This window comes from Diabrotica virgifera, chromosome 6 (assembly GCF_917563875.1).
Source record: "Diabrotica virgifera virgifera chromosome 6, PGI_DIABVI_V3a".
Taxonomy (NCBI): domain Eukaryota; kingdom Metazoa; phylum Arthropoda; class Insecta; order Coleoptera; family Chrysomelidae; genus Diabrotica; species Diabrotica virgifera.
Window position 1 is genome coordinate 135,243,558 of NC_065448.1, and position 18,629 is coordinate 135,262,186.

General features: G+C 32.2%; 1 protein-coding gene across 2 annotated transcripts in view; it reads right to left on the reverse strand.

The window, feature by feature from the left end:
* Window positions 1-18,629, reverse strand: part of LOC114338190 (zinc finger protein 664-like) — a 121,952-nt gene that overhangs the window by 27,366 nt on the left and 75,957 nt on the right. Inside the window, exon 2 of one of the 2 annotated variants that reach the window (XM_050652878.1) lies at window positions 1,040-2,237. The exons of the other annotated variant lie outside the window; for it this stretch is intronic. Coding sequence (XP_050508835.1) covers window positions 1,255-2,237 — 983 coding nt within the window. The 3' untranslated portion in view covers window positions 1,040-1,254. Of the gene's footprint in view, window positions 1-1,039; window positions 2,238-18,629 lie in introns of those variants that run through there. 2 annotated transcript variants of the gene reach the window in all.

Consider the following 18,629-nt stretch of genomic DNA (forward strand, 5'->3'; position numbering starts at 1 on the left):
AAAAAAATGCATACTTGAATTTAATATTTTCCAAAGGAAAATATTTCTGACTAGATTTCTGAAAATAGTTAAATAACGCCTCCTAGCTGGCATCTTACTTACTAGGGTGTTTCGAAATTATAACTCTTACATTGACGAAAAAGAGCTGTTTTCAACAAGACCAAGTTTGCAAAATTACCGGACTTACAGCCATTTTTTCGTAACAAGGTTCCCACTCACCCCCACCTCTTATTTGCAAAGGTAGACTTAAACTTGTGAAATCAAATATGCGCAGAATTTTATGAAGAATGCGATGGTCGGATTTCCAGTGCCCTTTCGTTAGGCAAATTTTGTAAAATTTTGTTTTAATTTTTAATATTCAATAACGCCCTCTAGCGGTGAACCTACAATTATGAAAATAATATAAAGGCTTTTCCCGAGGCAACTTTTGTTATAAATATTTTTTTCTCAAAGTTGTACTATAAACGGTTCCTGAGATATGGCCGAAAGCCATTCTTATTACAATAGTACAATATATGACAATATTAAATATTTCACAGCGGCCCAAAAATTAACAGTCGCGTCACTACTTCTTCTTTTAGCATCATAAGCCTTTAATGGATCTTTGCTTGTCTGGCTATGTCTTTCAATTCAGACCTCTCTTGTGCCCTTCTTCTCCATTGTCTTATGTTCATGGTTTTCAGGTTGTCTTACAACCATCTCGTTCTGGGCCTTCCTTTTTTTGGCTTCCGTTGTAACATTTTCTTTGTTGTTGTTTTTGCATCGTCTTATCTCTACACAGGTCCCAGCCATGACAGTCTCTGAATTTTCATAAATCTTACAATGCCATAATCTTTACTTAATTCATTAACCTCGTAGTTTCTCCTGATTCTCCATGTGCCGTCTTCCTCTTGCCATATACTTTTCTCAGTTTCTCTCGAATGTCCTGAGTTGGGCTTCATACTTTTTCGTCATTACCCAGGTTTCACAATCTTAGGTTACTACAGGTCTAATCAATGTACATCGTGTCACTACTAGGCCCAGGCAAATAATCAAAAAATCTCGCTTCTCGCACTGTTTCTCTTTATTTAATGTAAAATATGCAAATAAAGTGAAGAGCAAAAAAAAAGGGAAAAATTATGTCTTTGGTTTGGTCGACGCCGGGCCCCTTACATCGCCGGGGCCTGGTAAAACGTACCGGCTGTACCGCCATCTCGGCGGGCTATCAGATGTTTTTTAAAATAATTTCGATGAGAAAAACCTGTTAAACAAAATTTACACTGTGTTTTCTCCTGAGTGTACTGTCACACAATGTCTTTTAAAATTACTTGGATTAGAAAAGCACTTAAAACAAATTTCACACTTGTACGGTTTTTCTCCAGTGTGTAGTCTCAAATGGGATTTTAAATGACTTGCTTGGTTAAACTGCTTAAGACAAGTTTCACACTGGTACGGTTTTTCTCCAGTGTGCACTCTCAAGTGTGTTTTAAAAGTTCTCGCATCACTAAATTTCTTTAAACAAATATCACACTTGTAGGGCTTTTCATCAGTGTGAATTTTCTTATGATAATATAAACTAGGTTTATGAGAAAACTGCCTAAAACAAATTCCACACTTGTACGGTTTTTCACCAGTGTGAATATTCTTATGATAATCTAAACTAGCTTTATGGGTGAACTGCTTAAAACAAATTTCACACTTGTAAGGGTTATCTGCAGTGTGTAACATCGTATGTTCTTTCAAATGACCTGCCTGGGAAAACGGCCTAAAACAAATTTCACACTTGTGCGGTTTTTCTCCAGTGTGAATTTTTGTATGCGTATCTAATGAAATTTTGTGAGTAAACTGCTTAAAACAAAATTCACACTTGTAAGGCTTTTCTCCAGTGTGCACTCTCATATGTGTTTTCAAATTATGTGCCTCAGTAAATTGCTTAAAACAAATTTCACACTCGTATGGTTTTTCTCCAGTGTGAATTTTCGTATGTGAATCTAAATGAGATTTACGAGTAAACTGCTTCAAACAAATTCCACACTTATAAGGCTTATATGGCTTTTCTCCACTGTGCACTCTCGAATGAATTTTCAAACTGTAGATTCGAGTAAATTGCTTAAAACAAATTTCACACTTGTAAATTGCTTGTCCGGTCTGAACTTCTATATTTTTGTTCGATGTTTCCCCCTCATCGTTTCCTATATGATACGAAGGTTTAATTAATGGTCCCATAGTCTGCATTTGGACCTCCTCTTGGAGGAAACCTAAAATACAAAATAACTATAATGTGAACATTTTACTGGATGGAAAAAATAATGCAGAAACAATGAGTTTCACAAATAAAAATAGAAGGAAGCAGTTTTGCCAATAATATCAAACATATTGGTAAAGCAAAAAATAATGCAGTAACGGACGTTATGCGGACAGATGGATGTTCGCACATACAGAGTGAGTTTTATGTATGGAACTTCTCAATTATCTCAGAAACGTCTTGCAGGAATTTTATAGATTTTGGTGTCACATCTTCCGTTTTTCTGGAAATCTAATAAACTTTCTTATTTCAAATAGGACAGCCAGTATAGTTTTTTCGTTTTGAAGTCATTAAAAATTACTGATTATTTTTATGTAACATTCCCTATACCTAAATGGCGTAATTTTGGAGTTATTGCTACATTTATTTTTAAAAAAACTTATATAATATACAAATTATAAAAGGTCTGCTGTAATTTTTCTATAAAGTTGATCGTTTTTGAGTTATAATCAATTAAAAAAAGACGATTTCCAAGGCTCAAAAACAAAAATTTTTGAAATTACAAATTGGCAAAATTCAAGTTTAAACCTACCTCTATCAGCTACCCATAAGAATTTTTGTTTCATTCTAAAATATTGTTTTTTTTTTGTTAACAAACCACTTTTGTTAACAAAGCGGACGGGCGACAGAGCTGCATTAACAACTAAAAAACAATATTTTAAAATACAATCGCAAATTCAAAAATAATATTTTTTACATTGTTTTTGAGCACTGAAATCGTCATTTTTCGATTTTTTTTCAGTTTTAAATTCTTTATAACTCGAAAACGACCAACTAAGAGAAAAATTATAAATGACCTTTTCTGTTCCCAATGATCCAAAGAACTTAACACAATGTATGCTCGGACTGAAAAGATTGATTTTCAACGAAAACCTTTCGTTTATAAATTCGTAAAGTCTGTTCGTTTGTTCGTGAGTCGCCGCTCCTGCAATACTCAGAGCCGATTTACCGATGGATTCTCATGTAGTTTTGTCTTCTAAATTCAAATCTGAAAACGTTATTTCGATGTCTCTAACCGTCTTCGAGATAACCGACCTCAAAGTCTAAAATGTGACGTCACAATCCTTCTTCAAATATTTATTTTCTGCCGACACACTAAACGTCAACTGAAAGGCTAGTAGGCTAGTTTTAATCTGAATTTGTTAAACAAAGCATAGGTTATTTACATTTGAGTTTGACACTTCGTCAATGTAAAACTAAATTTTAAATTAGGTATTAGTAAAATATAAATGACAATTGATAGTGAATTTAATTATTATATAAAATAAATAAGATGTTTAAAAATACAATTTGAGTATTAGGTCTGGATCCCGCGTATGAAAAAAAGTTGATTAATAGCGAGCTGAAAATTTGTTAATATCTTAAGGGTGTCTAATCGGACAAACTTTGATATATGTGAACACTGGAACAGGGGAAGTTTTAATTGTGGAACAGGATAAAAATTTGGAACGGTCAGACGACGAAAACGGCACATGTATTTTGTCCGACAGAACAGACTTAAACTCTCCGAACAGAGATTAAACTCTCATGCAAAAATCAGACTGCTATTTATCACCAAATGGGCGTTTTAATGAGTGGAACATGTAGAATATGTCAAATGACAGGAGTTATGACAGGTGATAAATAGCAGTCTGATTTTTACATGAGAGTTTAATTTCTGTTCGGAGAGTTTAAGTCTGTTCTGTAGGACAAAATAAATGTGCCATTTTCGTGGTCTGACCGTTCCAAAATTTTAACCTGTTCCACAATTAAAACTGGCCCTGTTCCAGTGTTCCCATATATCAAAGTTTATCCGACTAGACACCCTTAAGCTATTAACAAATTTTCAGGTTGCTATTAATCAACTTTTTTTCATACGCAGGATCCAGACCTATATATTTTGAAAGCAATAATTTATTAACAACTTTAACGGAAGTACCTAATAATAAATGGACTGTTCCATTTCCATCTATTCTTGACGATTCAATACACTTTACTATACTTCATCAGTAATTACATTTTTCGCAAAATTAAAGAAAAATATTGGTTACTTTATTAAGACAATGATTAAAAACTTTATGTAATAGTCTAAGAGCTAGTGAACCCTCCGACTAACGGTCTTCCTGTAAGGCTAGAAATTTGTATAGTGATAATTCATAGCACACCAAGGCTAAAAACCATGACCTGGCAGGCATCAGTCCTGCACGTGTATCTACCAGGTGAATCGAAAAGTGCATAGTTTAAATTCTGTAAGGTTTAAATGAAATTTTAAGTGCATAGTTCTGTAAGGTTTAAATTTAAGTATGTGTTTGGGTAAGTCATTTAGAAGAAATGAATACAATGACAGGCGATTCTGAACAGCATAAGACCTTGCCAGGCGACGGGAAAGATTAGGGTTTTTTCCTAAAATTATTTTTTTTGCATCAAAGTTTTTTAGGTTTTTTGAATCATTCCAAACAGAAAAGGTATTTAGTGACTTTTCTCTTAGGTTCATAGTTTTTGACATATTAAGCGATTAAAAAGTTTAAAAATTGCGAAATCGGCCATTTTTAACCCTGAATCGGACATTTAACTGAAAATTTCAATGTTGCCAAGGTAGGTACATAGATATTCTTTAAACATCGATTGATGAAATCCCGAAGAGTTTTTTGCAATACAATATTGGAAACCCTTTGTTTTTTAATTGATAATCAAGCGGGCGCGATACTGTAGTATAAGTGGGGACGTTTGAGTTTGCATAAATTCATTATCTCGAGAATGGGCAAATTTGACAAAATATCCTCAGACAGGTCGATTTCTATTTTTAAATTAGGACTTTTTGGCATATACAGGGTGGTTCATCTTATTCGCCTCGGTCTCTGTACGGAAAACCACTTGATATTTTAAAAAAATTTCTTCGCAGAAATATACAGGGCCTTTAATACTACAATGTAAAAATAATGTGAATTATACAGGGTGCTCCAAAAAAGAGTGGTATATCAAAGTTTTATTTTTTCTTATGGAATGCCCTATATCTGATGACATTTCTGAATTGACCTTCAAAAATAAGCTACACTTTCATAAGGGTTCCCTATACCTAAATACAGGGTGTTTTGATTTATTTCGATTTTTATGAAAATGTAAGGTTTTAGAAAAAAATAAATATATACAAATCTAAGAATCAGTAACAAATTCTTTCTTGGATATTAATAACAAACTATTTGGCATACTTAAACAGATGCTTACTTCAACAAAATTTCTTACACGATGGTCAAAATATGAGTTTGTTCTATTAACAAATTCAAGCTGTAATAACTTACTTATTTTAAATAGAACACCCTGTATCTTACTAGTCTATTGCGTAGAAAATTTACGTAGCTTTCAATTTATATTAGGGTTTCTTATACCTATCTTTTACAGGGTGGTCAAAATATTAGATTGTTCTATTAACAAATTCAAGCTGTAATAACTTACTTATTTTAAATAGAACACCCTGTATCTTACTAATCTATTGCGTAGAAAATTTACTTAGCTTTCAATCCTTATTAGAGTTTCCTATACCTATCTCCCTTCTTTTTTTAAATATTTAAAGATTTCCTAATTTGTAAGCTTTAAAAATTAGAATTAAGTACCTATGTCGTGGTTATGTACAACACATCACCAACACCGGCAATATACTTAAATATCTTAGTCAAGATACTTTCGTTAATATAATTCACATTTTTATCATTTAATCGCACAGAGTGTTCTTATTTTAAATGACATACTCGATATTCTATTCTTTATAATGGAAGATATTTAAAATCTCTTTAATTCCATGTAAACATGCTCAATATACATGTTATCCTGTAAATATAAATTCCCATGTTATTCTGTAAATACCCATTTTTACATATTTTTGTACAACAAGCTCGTTATCGTCATAGTAGCCATTGCATTTAATTGTTTGTAATTGCGATTCAAACAAAAAGTGGTGTACAAATTAGGAAATCTTTAAATATTTAACAAATGAAGGGAGATAGGTATAGGAAACCCTAATAAGAATTGAAAGCTAAATAAATTTTCTACGCGACAGACTAGTAAGATACAGGGTGTTCCATTTAAAATAAGTAAGTTATTGCAGCTTGAATTTGTTAATAGAACAATCTAATATTTTGACCACCCAGTAAAAAGATAGGTATAGAAAACCCTAATACAAATTGGAAGCTAAGTATATTTTCTACGAGATAGACTAGTAAGATACAGGGTGTTCTATTTAAAATAAGTAAGTTATTACAGCTTGAATTTGTCAATCGAAAAATCTCATATTTTGACCACCCTGTAAGAAACTTTGTTGCAATAAGCATCTGCTTAAGTATTGTAAATAGTCAATTATTAAGATCCAAGAAAGAATTTGTTACTGATTCTTAGATTCGTAGATATTTATTTTTTTCTAAAACCTTACATTTTTATAAAAATCGAAATAAATCAAAATGCCCTGTATTTAGGTATATGGAACCCTTATGAAAGAATAGCTTATTTTTCAAGGTCAATTCAATACTGTCATCAGATATAGGGCATTCCATAAGAAAAAATATAACTTTGGTATGCCAGTCTTTTTTGGAGCACCCTGTATAATTCACATTATTTTTAGATTGTAGTATTAATGGCCCTGTATATTTGTGTGAAGAAATTTTTTTAAAATATCAAGTGGTTTTCCGTACAGACGCCGAGGCGAATAAGATGAACCACCCTGTATATAATACTAGTGACGTCTTCCATCTGGGCGCGATGACGTAGTCGATGATTTTTTTAATAGGAGTAGGGGTCGTGTGATAGCTCATTTGAAAGGTTAATTAATTCTCTATTCAGTAATATAAACGTAAATATAATTATTTATACGGGGTGTGCAGAAAATTTTTCTTTTTCTTTTGTGTAAATTAATAAAAAAAAATTTGTACACAGTGTACAAATAATTATGTTAATGTTTATATTACTGAATAGAGAATCAAATAACCTTTCAAATGAGCTATCACACAACCCCTACTCTCATTGAAAAAAATCATCGATTACGTCATCACGCCCACATGGATGACGTCACCAGTAATATATATATATATATATATATATATATATATATAAATTTGTTAATTTTTGGGGAATTCAGTCAATATTTGGCGGGCTAATTAGTAAAACACTTTGAACTGTTGTCGAGCTTTCGAAAAATTTATTTTCTTTTTCAAGACAATCTAAAAATAAAGATATATAAATTTAGATAACATTAAAAAAAAAAAAGAACTTACTGCTCGTGGTTACAAAATCATTGTACAACTTAAAAACATGAAGAAATTCTTAAAAAATATAAAAGTAAACGCAATAATTTTGAAATATGTCAAAACTAAATCAGTCAAAAAAGATGTCGTTTGACTACTGTATTAATTCAAAAGGATGTGAAAGAAATTAACGAATAAAAAATAATGTATAAAAACGATAAAATTGTTACTTTATTACCTATTAATTTTTTTTATTATATATTTCTAATTTATCTATTTAATATGACAAATATATATATATATATATATATATATATATATATATATATATATATATATATATATATATATATATATATATATATTTGTCATATTAAATAGATAAATTAGAAATTTATCTATTTAATATGACAAATATATATATATATATATATATATTGTTATATTTCTATTTGATATGAAAATTAAAATTTGATAATTATAAACAGAATTCAATTTAATATAAAATATTTTCAATTTTCTCAACCACGGGCATATAAATTTAGAACAACCTGTATACAACAAATTGTTATATTTAATTTTAAGAAGTGATTAAATAAGACTCAAGTGAAATCGTTAATAGGTCATTATCGTTGTTCGCGGAAGGATCGATCATTAGCCGATGCTAAATAAGACTAAGTGGAAATAGAGAATAGGTCATTAAAAATTTGTATATAGTAGAAAGTAATTTTAGAATGGGAATTAACTATTTTCTTTGAAATCCATTAAGCATATTTAGAAAGTTTAAAAATTGGTTTTGAGGAATACTGCGAATGAGAGTTGGTGGTGGAAGTTTGATTTGTGAATCTGGAAGGGATATTTAGAAAGTAGGGGAATGAATGACAAATAGAGATCAGAATGTTTTGAGCTGTCGAGAAGTGAAGTCGAGTAGTAGACGGTAGTGTACGGAGAGTGAGAAAGCCGGTGTAGTTCCGTGAGTGTGGATTATCGATCGTAGAACGAGAGGTAGGCCAGGTTGAGAGTAAAAGAACCTCCTTGAGCCAAGAGTTCCCGGTAGCTGATTGCAGTTTCGAAAAAGGTAGAACACAGCATCACGACAGAAGCAGGAAACGAGAGCTATACGAGCTAGTTTCAGAGAACATTACTGGAAGCCAGGACGAGGTTTTGATTGCAGCCAAGGATAGCAGGAAACGGGTCTTGTGTGAAGACATTCTCAGTGCACCAGAAAAAGGTCAGTCTCATTTGTTTGGACATGAATGTATGGGTTTTTCGTATTAAATACCACATTTAAAATTGAAGAAACATAATCAATAATATCAGAAAAGCTTCATCAAACTTAAATAGAATTGTTGCTAATAAATCATAAGAGTTAAATGTTAATAAAAACTTTCAATTGGAAACAAAAAGGAAATAAGATTCCCATGTGTAAATGTTATGTTTAAGAATAATAAGATATAGCAAATATTAAGCAGTGATTGCCATTTAAATAAAATAAACAATATTTTGATTACAATTGTAACCCATATGTGCTATTATTTTACTCTTTTCTTTCCTATCCCGATTAGGAACCATTAAGAAATACTTAGAAGCCACGTATGTAAGTACTTAATTTTATAAAAAGCCCTGAGATTGAAAACACATTGATATGTGATCTGGTAAATTAATTAGATTAGTATTAAAGCATTGATTAAATTAAATGACATATAAAAATATTATCTCATATCAATAATCAAGATCACAATAACTGTCGTCCAACGTGGAGGGCATTGTAAAGTATTTCTAGTGGCAAATTTGAAGGATAGAAAGAGTAAAGCCGGTATTTGAAAATTTATATGCCTGTGGTAAAAAGTGAGATACTTACATTTGATAACATAAAATTTTAGATCTCTTTAGGTACAAATTTTACATAACTGATTTAATATTTTATTTTTACGATATTTACATTTGATATATTTATTGACAATTTATAATATTTGGGTGAGAAAAAGTCGTCTTGGTAACATACTAGTAAAATTTCATATTTGGCGGGGACAGTACTTCTTGAAAACAAATGTCAGTGACAAGAAGCCAAAGCAAGGACAACAAAAAACAAAAAGAACATTCAGACCAAGAAGATATTTTAGACACGACAATCATGGCATCAGAACAGCAAGAATTATCAGGAATAGATAAACTATTACAACTTATGCAACTCCAGTCACAAAAAATGGATGAAGCAAAACGAACAATGGATAAAAATCAGGAGGAAACAAAACTAGCAATGAAGGAAACACAGCAAAAAATGGATGAAACACAACAAAAATTGGATCAAAAAATGGATGAAACAAAAAGAATAATGCAAGAAAATCAGAAGGAAACAAAACAAGCCATAGAAGAGAACAACAAGAAAATGGAGGAACGCATAGAAAAGTATGAAATGAAAATTCAAAAAAAAATGGAGGAGTTAACGAATGGCCAGAAAAAGGAAATAGAAAATTTGGAAAACAAGTTTGAAAACGCTATTCAAGCAATCAGAGAAGAAATGGAAAGAAAGATTGCGGAAATCAATATTCAACAAAATGTAGGAGAAAGAAGAGAAATGGTTATACATAGCACAGATGACGTGAAGATAAGGTTTGGCGGGGATGTAAGAAGATTACACCCAGTGCCGTTCATAAATAGCCTGAAAAAGAAAATACAACACATCGGAAATTTCGAAACAGCAAAAGAAACTATCAGAAACCATCTAAAATATGAAGCAAGCCTATGGTTCGATTGCAAAGAAGAAGAATTTGACAGTTGGCAACAATTTGAACAAAAATTTTTGAATTATTTCTGGGGAAAAGTCCAACAATTGGAAATTAACAAGGAATTGCAAAATGGGAAATACAATGATAGGATGGGTATATCAGAAAGGACATATGCATTACAAATTTACTATAACGCAAAACATTTACAATATAATTACTCATCGGAACAATTAGTCGAACTGATTGCAAGACATTTCGAAGAAACGCTGGAAGACCATATCACATTGCAAAACTACAAAGACATAGATAGTTTATGCCAATTCCTACAAATAAGAGAATCACGTTTAAGGGAAAGAAAATCAAGAAGGTCGCGAGAAGATTACAGGCCCCGAGAAACACAGGATTACAGAGATAGAAATCAAAATAGGAGGGACTATACAAGACGAGATTTTAATCCCAGAAGGGAAAACGAAAATAGAGACAACGGAAGAGGAAATTATGAACAAAGAAATAGGCAATGGAATGAGAACAGAAATCGAGAATACCAGAATAGAAACACCACACGCTCAAATCAAGAAAATAGAAATAATGGTAGACAAAATGAACAGGGATATCGAGAAAACCGAAACATATCCGACAGACCAAGAGAAAATAGAAGAGAAGTAAATAATACCCAGACAGATGAATATGACGGAGAGAGACATTATGGCGAAAATATAAACTACGATGAGCAACCGGCGTTTTTTCACGACAGCGCTCACTAAAAACCAAAAATCAAACAGGAATCTTTTGTAACCCCAAGGAGTTTATTAAATTGGCAAGGAACAACGAAAAGAAAAATGGAGTTAATTTAAAATTTGTGGATGGATTTATCAACGAGAAACCAATTAAAATTATGATAGACACTGGATCTGAAATAACATTGGTCAACAGAAAACTAATAGAAGAAGTTAACTTAACAAATTTAATTTACAAAATACCTAGGGTAAATTTAGTGGGCGCAAACAAACGGACATTGGCAACTATAAATGAAGGCATACGAGTAATGGTACGACTGGGTAAGAAGATGTATGCACTACAATGTGTAATAATGCCAAACATGTCACATGACATGATAGTAGGAGTTGACGAATTGGCAGAAAAACATGTAGTGATAGATTTTAAAAATAATACGATGAATCTAACAGAAGAAAAAGAAGAAGAACAGGACAAGGAACAGGAGAAACAAAATACGGACGAATCAGGTAAAGACCAAACAGTGGAAATGAATTTGGCAACGAAGCAAGGACAAAGAAGAAAAGGGAGAAAAAGTCAGAAAAAGACAAAAGAAAATGAAACCTGTGGCTCCTCAAAAGAAGAGTTGAGCCCAGAAGAAGAAAAATTGAGAGTATCAAAAGCAAAAGAAAACTGGGATTCCTCAAAAGAAGAGATGAGCTCAGGAGAAGGAGAAATAAAGCTAACAAATGAAAGCGAAAAAGATATAATCGAAACAGTGGCATTTGAAGAGGAGGCATATGAAAACGAGGATGCAGAATGCACGGTAAAAGTATGTGAAAAATCTGAGGAAAAAGACAGAAGATTGATATGGGAAAAAGGGAAAGACAACATAATAGCCGACACTCTAACACAGGATGAGGACACTGAAAATAAGGAAACAATTACTCTACAGGTGGGACTAATTAGAGTAATACAAGAAGAAGGGGTATAAGACGTAGATTAAAGTAAGGAAATATACAGGGAGTTGGTTTTGCCTCGAGAAAATTTATTTAAAAATGCAGATAAATTTTATCGAATACAAGGCGGGGATTTGTTATATTTCTATTTGATATGAAAATTAAAATTTGATAATTATAAACAGAATTCAATTTAATATAAAATATTTTCAATTTTCTCAACCACGGGCATATAAATTTAGAACAACCTGTATACAACAAATTGTTATATTTAATTTTAAGAAGTGATTAAATAAGACTCAAGTGAAATCGTTAATAGGTCATTATCGTTGTTCGCGGAAGGATCGATCATTAGCCGATGCTAAATAAGACTAAGTGGAAATAGAGAATAGGTCATTAAAAATTTGTATATAGTAGAAAGTAATTTTAGAATGGGAATTAACTATTTTCTTTGAAATCCATTAAGCATATTTAGAAAGTTTAAAAATTGGTTTTGAGGAATACTGCGAATGAGAGTTGGTGGTGGAAGTTTGATTTGTGAATCTGGAAGGGATATTTAGAAAGTAGGGGAATGAATGACAAATAGAGATCAGAATGTTTTGAGCTGTCGAGAAGTGAAGTCGAGTAGTAGACGGTAGTGTACGGAGAGTGAGAAAGCCGGTGTAGTTCCGTGAGTGTGGATTATCGATCGTAGAACGAGAGGTAGGCCAGGTTGAGAGTAAAAGAACCTCCTTGAGCCAAGAGTTCCCGGTAGCTGATTGCAGTTTCGAAAAAGGTAGAACACAGCATCACGACAGAAGCAGGAAACGAGAGCTATACGAGCTAGTTTCAGAGGAGAACATTACTGGAAGCCAGGACGAGGTTTTGATTGCAGCCAAGGATAGCAGGAAACGGGTCTTGTGTGAAGACATTCTCAGTGCACCAGAAAAAGGTCAGTCTCATTTGTTTGGACATGAATGTATGGGTTTTTCGTATTAAATCATTTAAAATTGAAGAAACATAATCAATAATATCAGAAAAGCTTCATCAAACTTAAATAGAATTGTTGCTAATAAATCATAAGAGTTAAATGTTAATAAAAACTTTCAATTGGAAACAAAAAGGAAATAAGATTCCCATGTGTAAATGTTATGTTTAAGAATAATAAGATATAGCAAATATTAAGCAGTGATTGCCATTTAAATAAAATAAACAATATTTTGATTACAATTGTAACCCATATGTGCTATTATTTTACTCTTTTCTTTCCTATCCCGATTAGGAACCATTAAGAAATACTTAGAAGCCACGTATGTAAGTACTTAATTTTATAAAAAGCCCTGAGATTGAAAACACATTGATATGTGATCTGGTAAATTAATTAGATTAGTATTAAAGCATTGATTAAATTAAATGACATATAAAAATATTATCTCATATCAATAATCAAGATCACAATAATATATATATATATATATTCAAAGTGATTATTTCGACCAAAAACAATAAATAAATCTGTAGGAAATATCAGGTATGTGGTCTATAATAAAAAATCTTTATTTTTTTTCTAAAAACTCAATATTTCGCACATTTTTTTGATGGCTTCTTCAGGAGTATACTGTAACAACAATTTTAACAACTTACAAAGACGTACAAACTAGATTTTAAAATACTTACAGAAAGTTAAAAGATTTCACAAATAAATAACATTGACATTAAAATAAAAATTGTTACTGTCATATATTAAAATGCATCTTAAAATTAATATAAGGAAAGGTCTGAAGCACGTTCGTTACAGTAATAAGACAAAACACATAAAATGACTCAAACGCAAAAAATAACAACAAAAGAACAATTAGAGGAATACTATTACTTTAATTATTAAGGTTAGTTGTTTATTAAGGCGAGTGTTAATATATATATATATATATATATATATATATATATATATATATATATATATATATATATATATTTGTCATATTAAATAGATAAATTAGAAATATATAATAAAAAAAATTAATAGGTAATAAAGTAACAATTTTATCGTAAATATATATATATATATATATATATATATAACAAGGAGAGGTTAACGCGAGTTAATAGATATCGGCATGGCTCGCAACAATGAAAATACAAAATATGCATAAGATGGAATGCAACCACAGACACGTGTTTCTGACTTATTAGTCGTCATCAGTATGGTATAGCCAAACAGGAGCAACGAAACCAATTTGTGGCTGTAATGTTAGAAGACCCTCAGGATTCGAGAGCAACAACTAACACATCCACGGAGGAAGCTACAGCTACCTGAGTACAGCAATGCCAAACGTTTAAAACGTTTTTAAAATCAAACAAGGAGAGGTTAACGCGAGTTAATAGATATCGGCATGGCTCGCAACAATGAAAATACAAAATATGCATAAGATGGAATGCAACCACAGACACGTGTTTCTGACTTATTAGTCGTCATCAGTATGGTATAGCCAAACAGGAGCAACGAAACCAATTTGTGGCTGTAATGTTAGAAGACCCTCAGGATTCGAGAGCAACAACTAACACATCCACGGAGGAAGCTACAGCTACCTGAGTACAGCAATGCCAAACGTTTAAAACGTTTTTAAAATCAAACAAGGAGAGGTTAACGCGAGTTAATAGATATCGGCATGGCTCGCAACAATGAAAATACAAAATATGCATAAGATGGAATGCAACCACAGACACGTGTTTCTGACTTATTAGTCGTCATCAGTATGGTATAGCCAAACAGGAGCAACGAAACCAATTTGTGGCTGTAATGTTAGAAGACCCTCAGGATTCGAGAGCAACAACTAACACATCCACGGAGGAAGCTACAGCTACCTGAGTACAGCAATGCCAAACGTTTAAAACGTTTTTAAAATCAAACAAGGAGAGGTTAACGCGAGTTAATAGATATCGGCATGGCTCGCAACAATGAAAATACAAAATATGCATAAGATGGAATGCAACCACAGACACGTGTTTCTGACTTATTAGTCGTCATCAGTATGGTATAGCCAAACAGGAGCAACGAAACCAATTTGTGGCTGTAATGTTAGAAGACCCTCAGGATTCGAGAGCAACAACTAACACATCCACGGAGGAAGCTACAGCTACCTGAGTACAGCAATGCCAAACGTTTAAAACGTTTTTAAAATCAAACAAGGAGAGGTTAACGCGAGTTAATAGATCCTGAGGGTCTTCTAACATTACAGCCACAAATTGGTTTCGTTGCTCCTGTTTGGCTATACCATACTGATGACGACTAATAAGTCAGAAACACGTGTCTGTGGTTGCATTCCATCTTATGCATATTTTGTATTTTCATTGTTGCGAGCCATGCCGATATCTATTAACTCGCGTTAACCTCTCCTTGTTTGATTTTAAAAACGTTTTAAACGTTTGGCATTGCTGTACTCAGGTAGCTGTAGCTTCCTCCGTGGATGTGTTAGTTGTTGCTCTCGAATCCTGAGGGTCTTCTAACATTACAGCCACAAATTGGTTTCGTTGCTCCTGTTTGGCTATACCATACTGATGACGACTAATAAGTCAGAAACACGTGTCTGTGGTTGCATTCCATCTTATGCATATTTTGTATTTTCATTGTTGCGAGCCATGCCGATATCTATTAACTCGCGTTAACCTCTCCTTGTTTGATTTTAAAAACGTTTTAAACGTTTGGCATTGCTGTACTCAGGTAGCTGTAGCTTCCTCCGTGGATGTGTTAGTTGTTGCTCTCGAATCCTGAGGGTCTTCTAACATTACAGCCACAAATTGGTTTCGTTGCTCCTGTTTGGCTATACCATACTGATGACGACTAATAAGTCAGAAACACGTGTCTGTGGTTGCATTCCATCTTATGCATATTTTGTATTTTCATTGTTGCGAGCCATGCCGATATCTATTAACTCGCGTTAACCTCTCCTTGTTTGATTTTAAAAACGTTTTAAACGTTTGGCATTGCTGTACTCAGGTAGCTGTAGCTTCCTCCGTGGATGTGTTAGTTGTTGCTCTCGAATCCTGAGGGTCTTCTAACATTACAGCCACAAATTGGTTTCGTTGCTCCTGTTTGGCTATACCATACTGATGACGACTAATAAGTCAGAAACACGTGTCTGTGGTTGCATTCCATCTTATGCATATTTTGTATTTTCATTGTTGCGAGCCATGCCGATATCTATTAACTCGCGTTAACCTCTCCTTGTTTGATTTTAAAAACGTTTTAAACGTTTGGCATTGCTGTACTCAGGTAGCTGTAGCTTCCTCCGTGGATGTGTTAGTTGTTGCTCTCGAATCCTGAGGGTCTTCTAACATTACAGCCACAAATTGGTTTCGTTGCTCCTGTTTGGCTATACCATACTGATGACGACTAATAAGTCAGAAACACGTGTCTGTGGTTGCATTCCATCTTATGCATATTTTATATATATATATATATATATATATATATATATATATATATATATATATATACATATATATATATATATATATATATATATATATATATATATATATATATATATATATAAACAAATGAAACAGAGAATGCGGAAAAATCCCCTTACGAACAATTCACACATCCACTACTTCGAAGGGGATTTTTCCGCATTCTCTATTTCATTTGTTTTTTTTCGTACGAGTGGTCGTCCAAACCAGTACCTGTGGATCTTTTGATCACTGAGTGTGTTTCAAAGATCTACATCTTTTGTTTTTTCATATATATATATATATATATATATATATATATATATATATATATATATATATATATATATATATATATATATATATATACAGGGTGTCTGCGTAACTTGGAACCATATGGGAAACTTTTTTAATATCAATTTTACAAAAAAAAACTTATTCAAGTGCTCTGCATAGTCTAAAACCTAAGATACAATCATCAGATATCAAATTTTGTCAACAGTATACGAGGTATATCAAAAAATATGAATTTCGCTCAAGAGCAAACTACCTTTATATTTCAAAATATCAAAAAATTTTATTATGAAAAGTTATTTGTAATTAAAAACCATATTCAAATATGCAATAACAGCCTTCTACTTGTAAAAAAAAATTTCTGAAATTTCCCTAAATTACCGATTCCGAACATCATTTTTATTTATTAGACATGTAATAACTCTTTTATTAATAATTTTAGGAAAAAAAGTTATTCTTCATAAAAATCTTTGCATGGTCTAAACCTCAAGATGCAACCATCAGTTATATAAGTTTGTTAATTTTATACGAGGTGTGTCAAATAATATGAATTTAGAAATAATTTCTAAATTCTTTCTAAATTCATATTATTTGACACACCTCGTATAAAATTAACAAACTTGGAAAACTGATGGCTGCATCTTGAGGTATAGACCATGCACAGATTTTTATGAAGAATAACTTTTTTTTTCCTAAAATTATTAATAGAAGAGTTATTACATGTCTAATAAATAAAAATGATGTTCGGAATCGGTAGTTTAGGAAAATTTCAGAATTTTTTTTTTCAAGTAGAAGGCTGTTATTGCATATTTGAATATGGTTGTTAATTACAAATAACTTTCCATAATAAAATTTTTCGATATTTTGAAATATAAAGGTAGTTTGCTCTTGAGCGAAATTCATATTTTTTGACACACCTCGTATACTGTTGACAAAATTTGATATCTGATGATTGCATCTTAGGTTTTAGACTATGCAGAGCACTTTATAAAGAATGACTTTTTTTCGTACAATTGATATTAAAAAAGTTTCCCATATGGTTCCAAGTTACGCAGACACCCTGTATATATATATAAAAATAAATAAGCAAAATCATTGGCTAATACTCGTAAAGTGAATGTGAATTTAGTTGGAAATATATAAAATGATGAAGGGTCATCATTCCATACATTTCTGTGCAACTATATACACCGGTGTTTCGGCCTATTTGGGCTTCGTCAGTATAGTGTAGCAAGTTAAAAAAGTTATTTGTTAACTTGTAAAAGGATTACTACAGGAGCAAGGTTACCAATTTTGGTCAGGTTGTTAGAAGACCCGCAGTCGCAAGGCTACAACTAACATTGCCAAGGAGGTAAAGCTACCTGAGGAAATGAAAAGCCATAACATTATTAAATAAAATGATGTTGGATAATCGAGTACAAATATAAAAATAAATAAGCAAAATCATTGGCTAATACTCGTAAAGTGAATGTGAATTTAGTTGGAAATATATAAAATGAATGAAGGGTCATCATTCCATACATTTCTGTGCAACTATATACACCGGTGTTTCGGCCTATTTGGGCTTCGTCAGTATAGTGTAGCAAGTTAAAAAAGTCGTTTGTTAACTTGTAAAAGGATTACTACAGGAGCAAGGTTACCAATTTTGGTCAGGTTGTTAGAAGACCCGCAGTCGCAAATAGGCCGAAACACCGGTGTATATAGTTGCACAGAAATGTATGGAATGATGACCCTTCATCATTTTATATATTTCCAACTAAATTCACATTCACTTTACGAGTATTAGCCAATGATTTTGCTGATTTATTTTTATATTTGTACTCGATTATCCAACATCATTTTATTTAATAATGTTATGGCTTTTCATTTCCTCAGGTAGCTTTACCTCCTTGGCAATGTTAGTTGTAGCCTTGCGACTGCGGGTCTTCTAACAACCTGACCAAAATTGGTAACCTTGCTCCTGTAGTAATCTTTTTACAAGTTAACAAACAACTTTTTTAACTTGCTA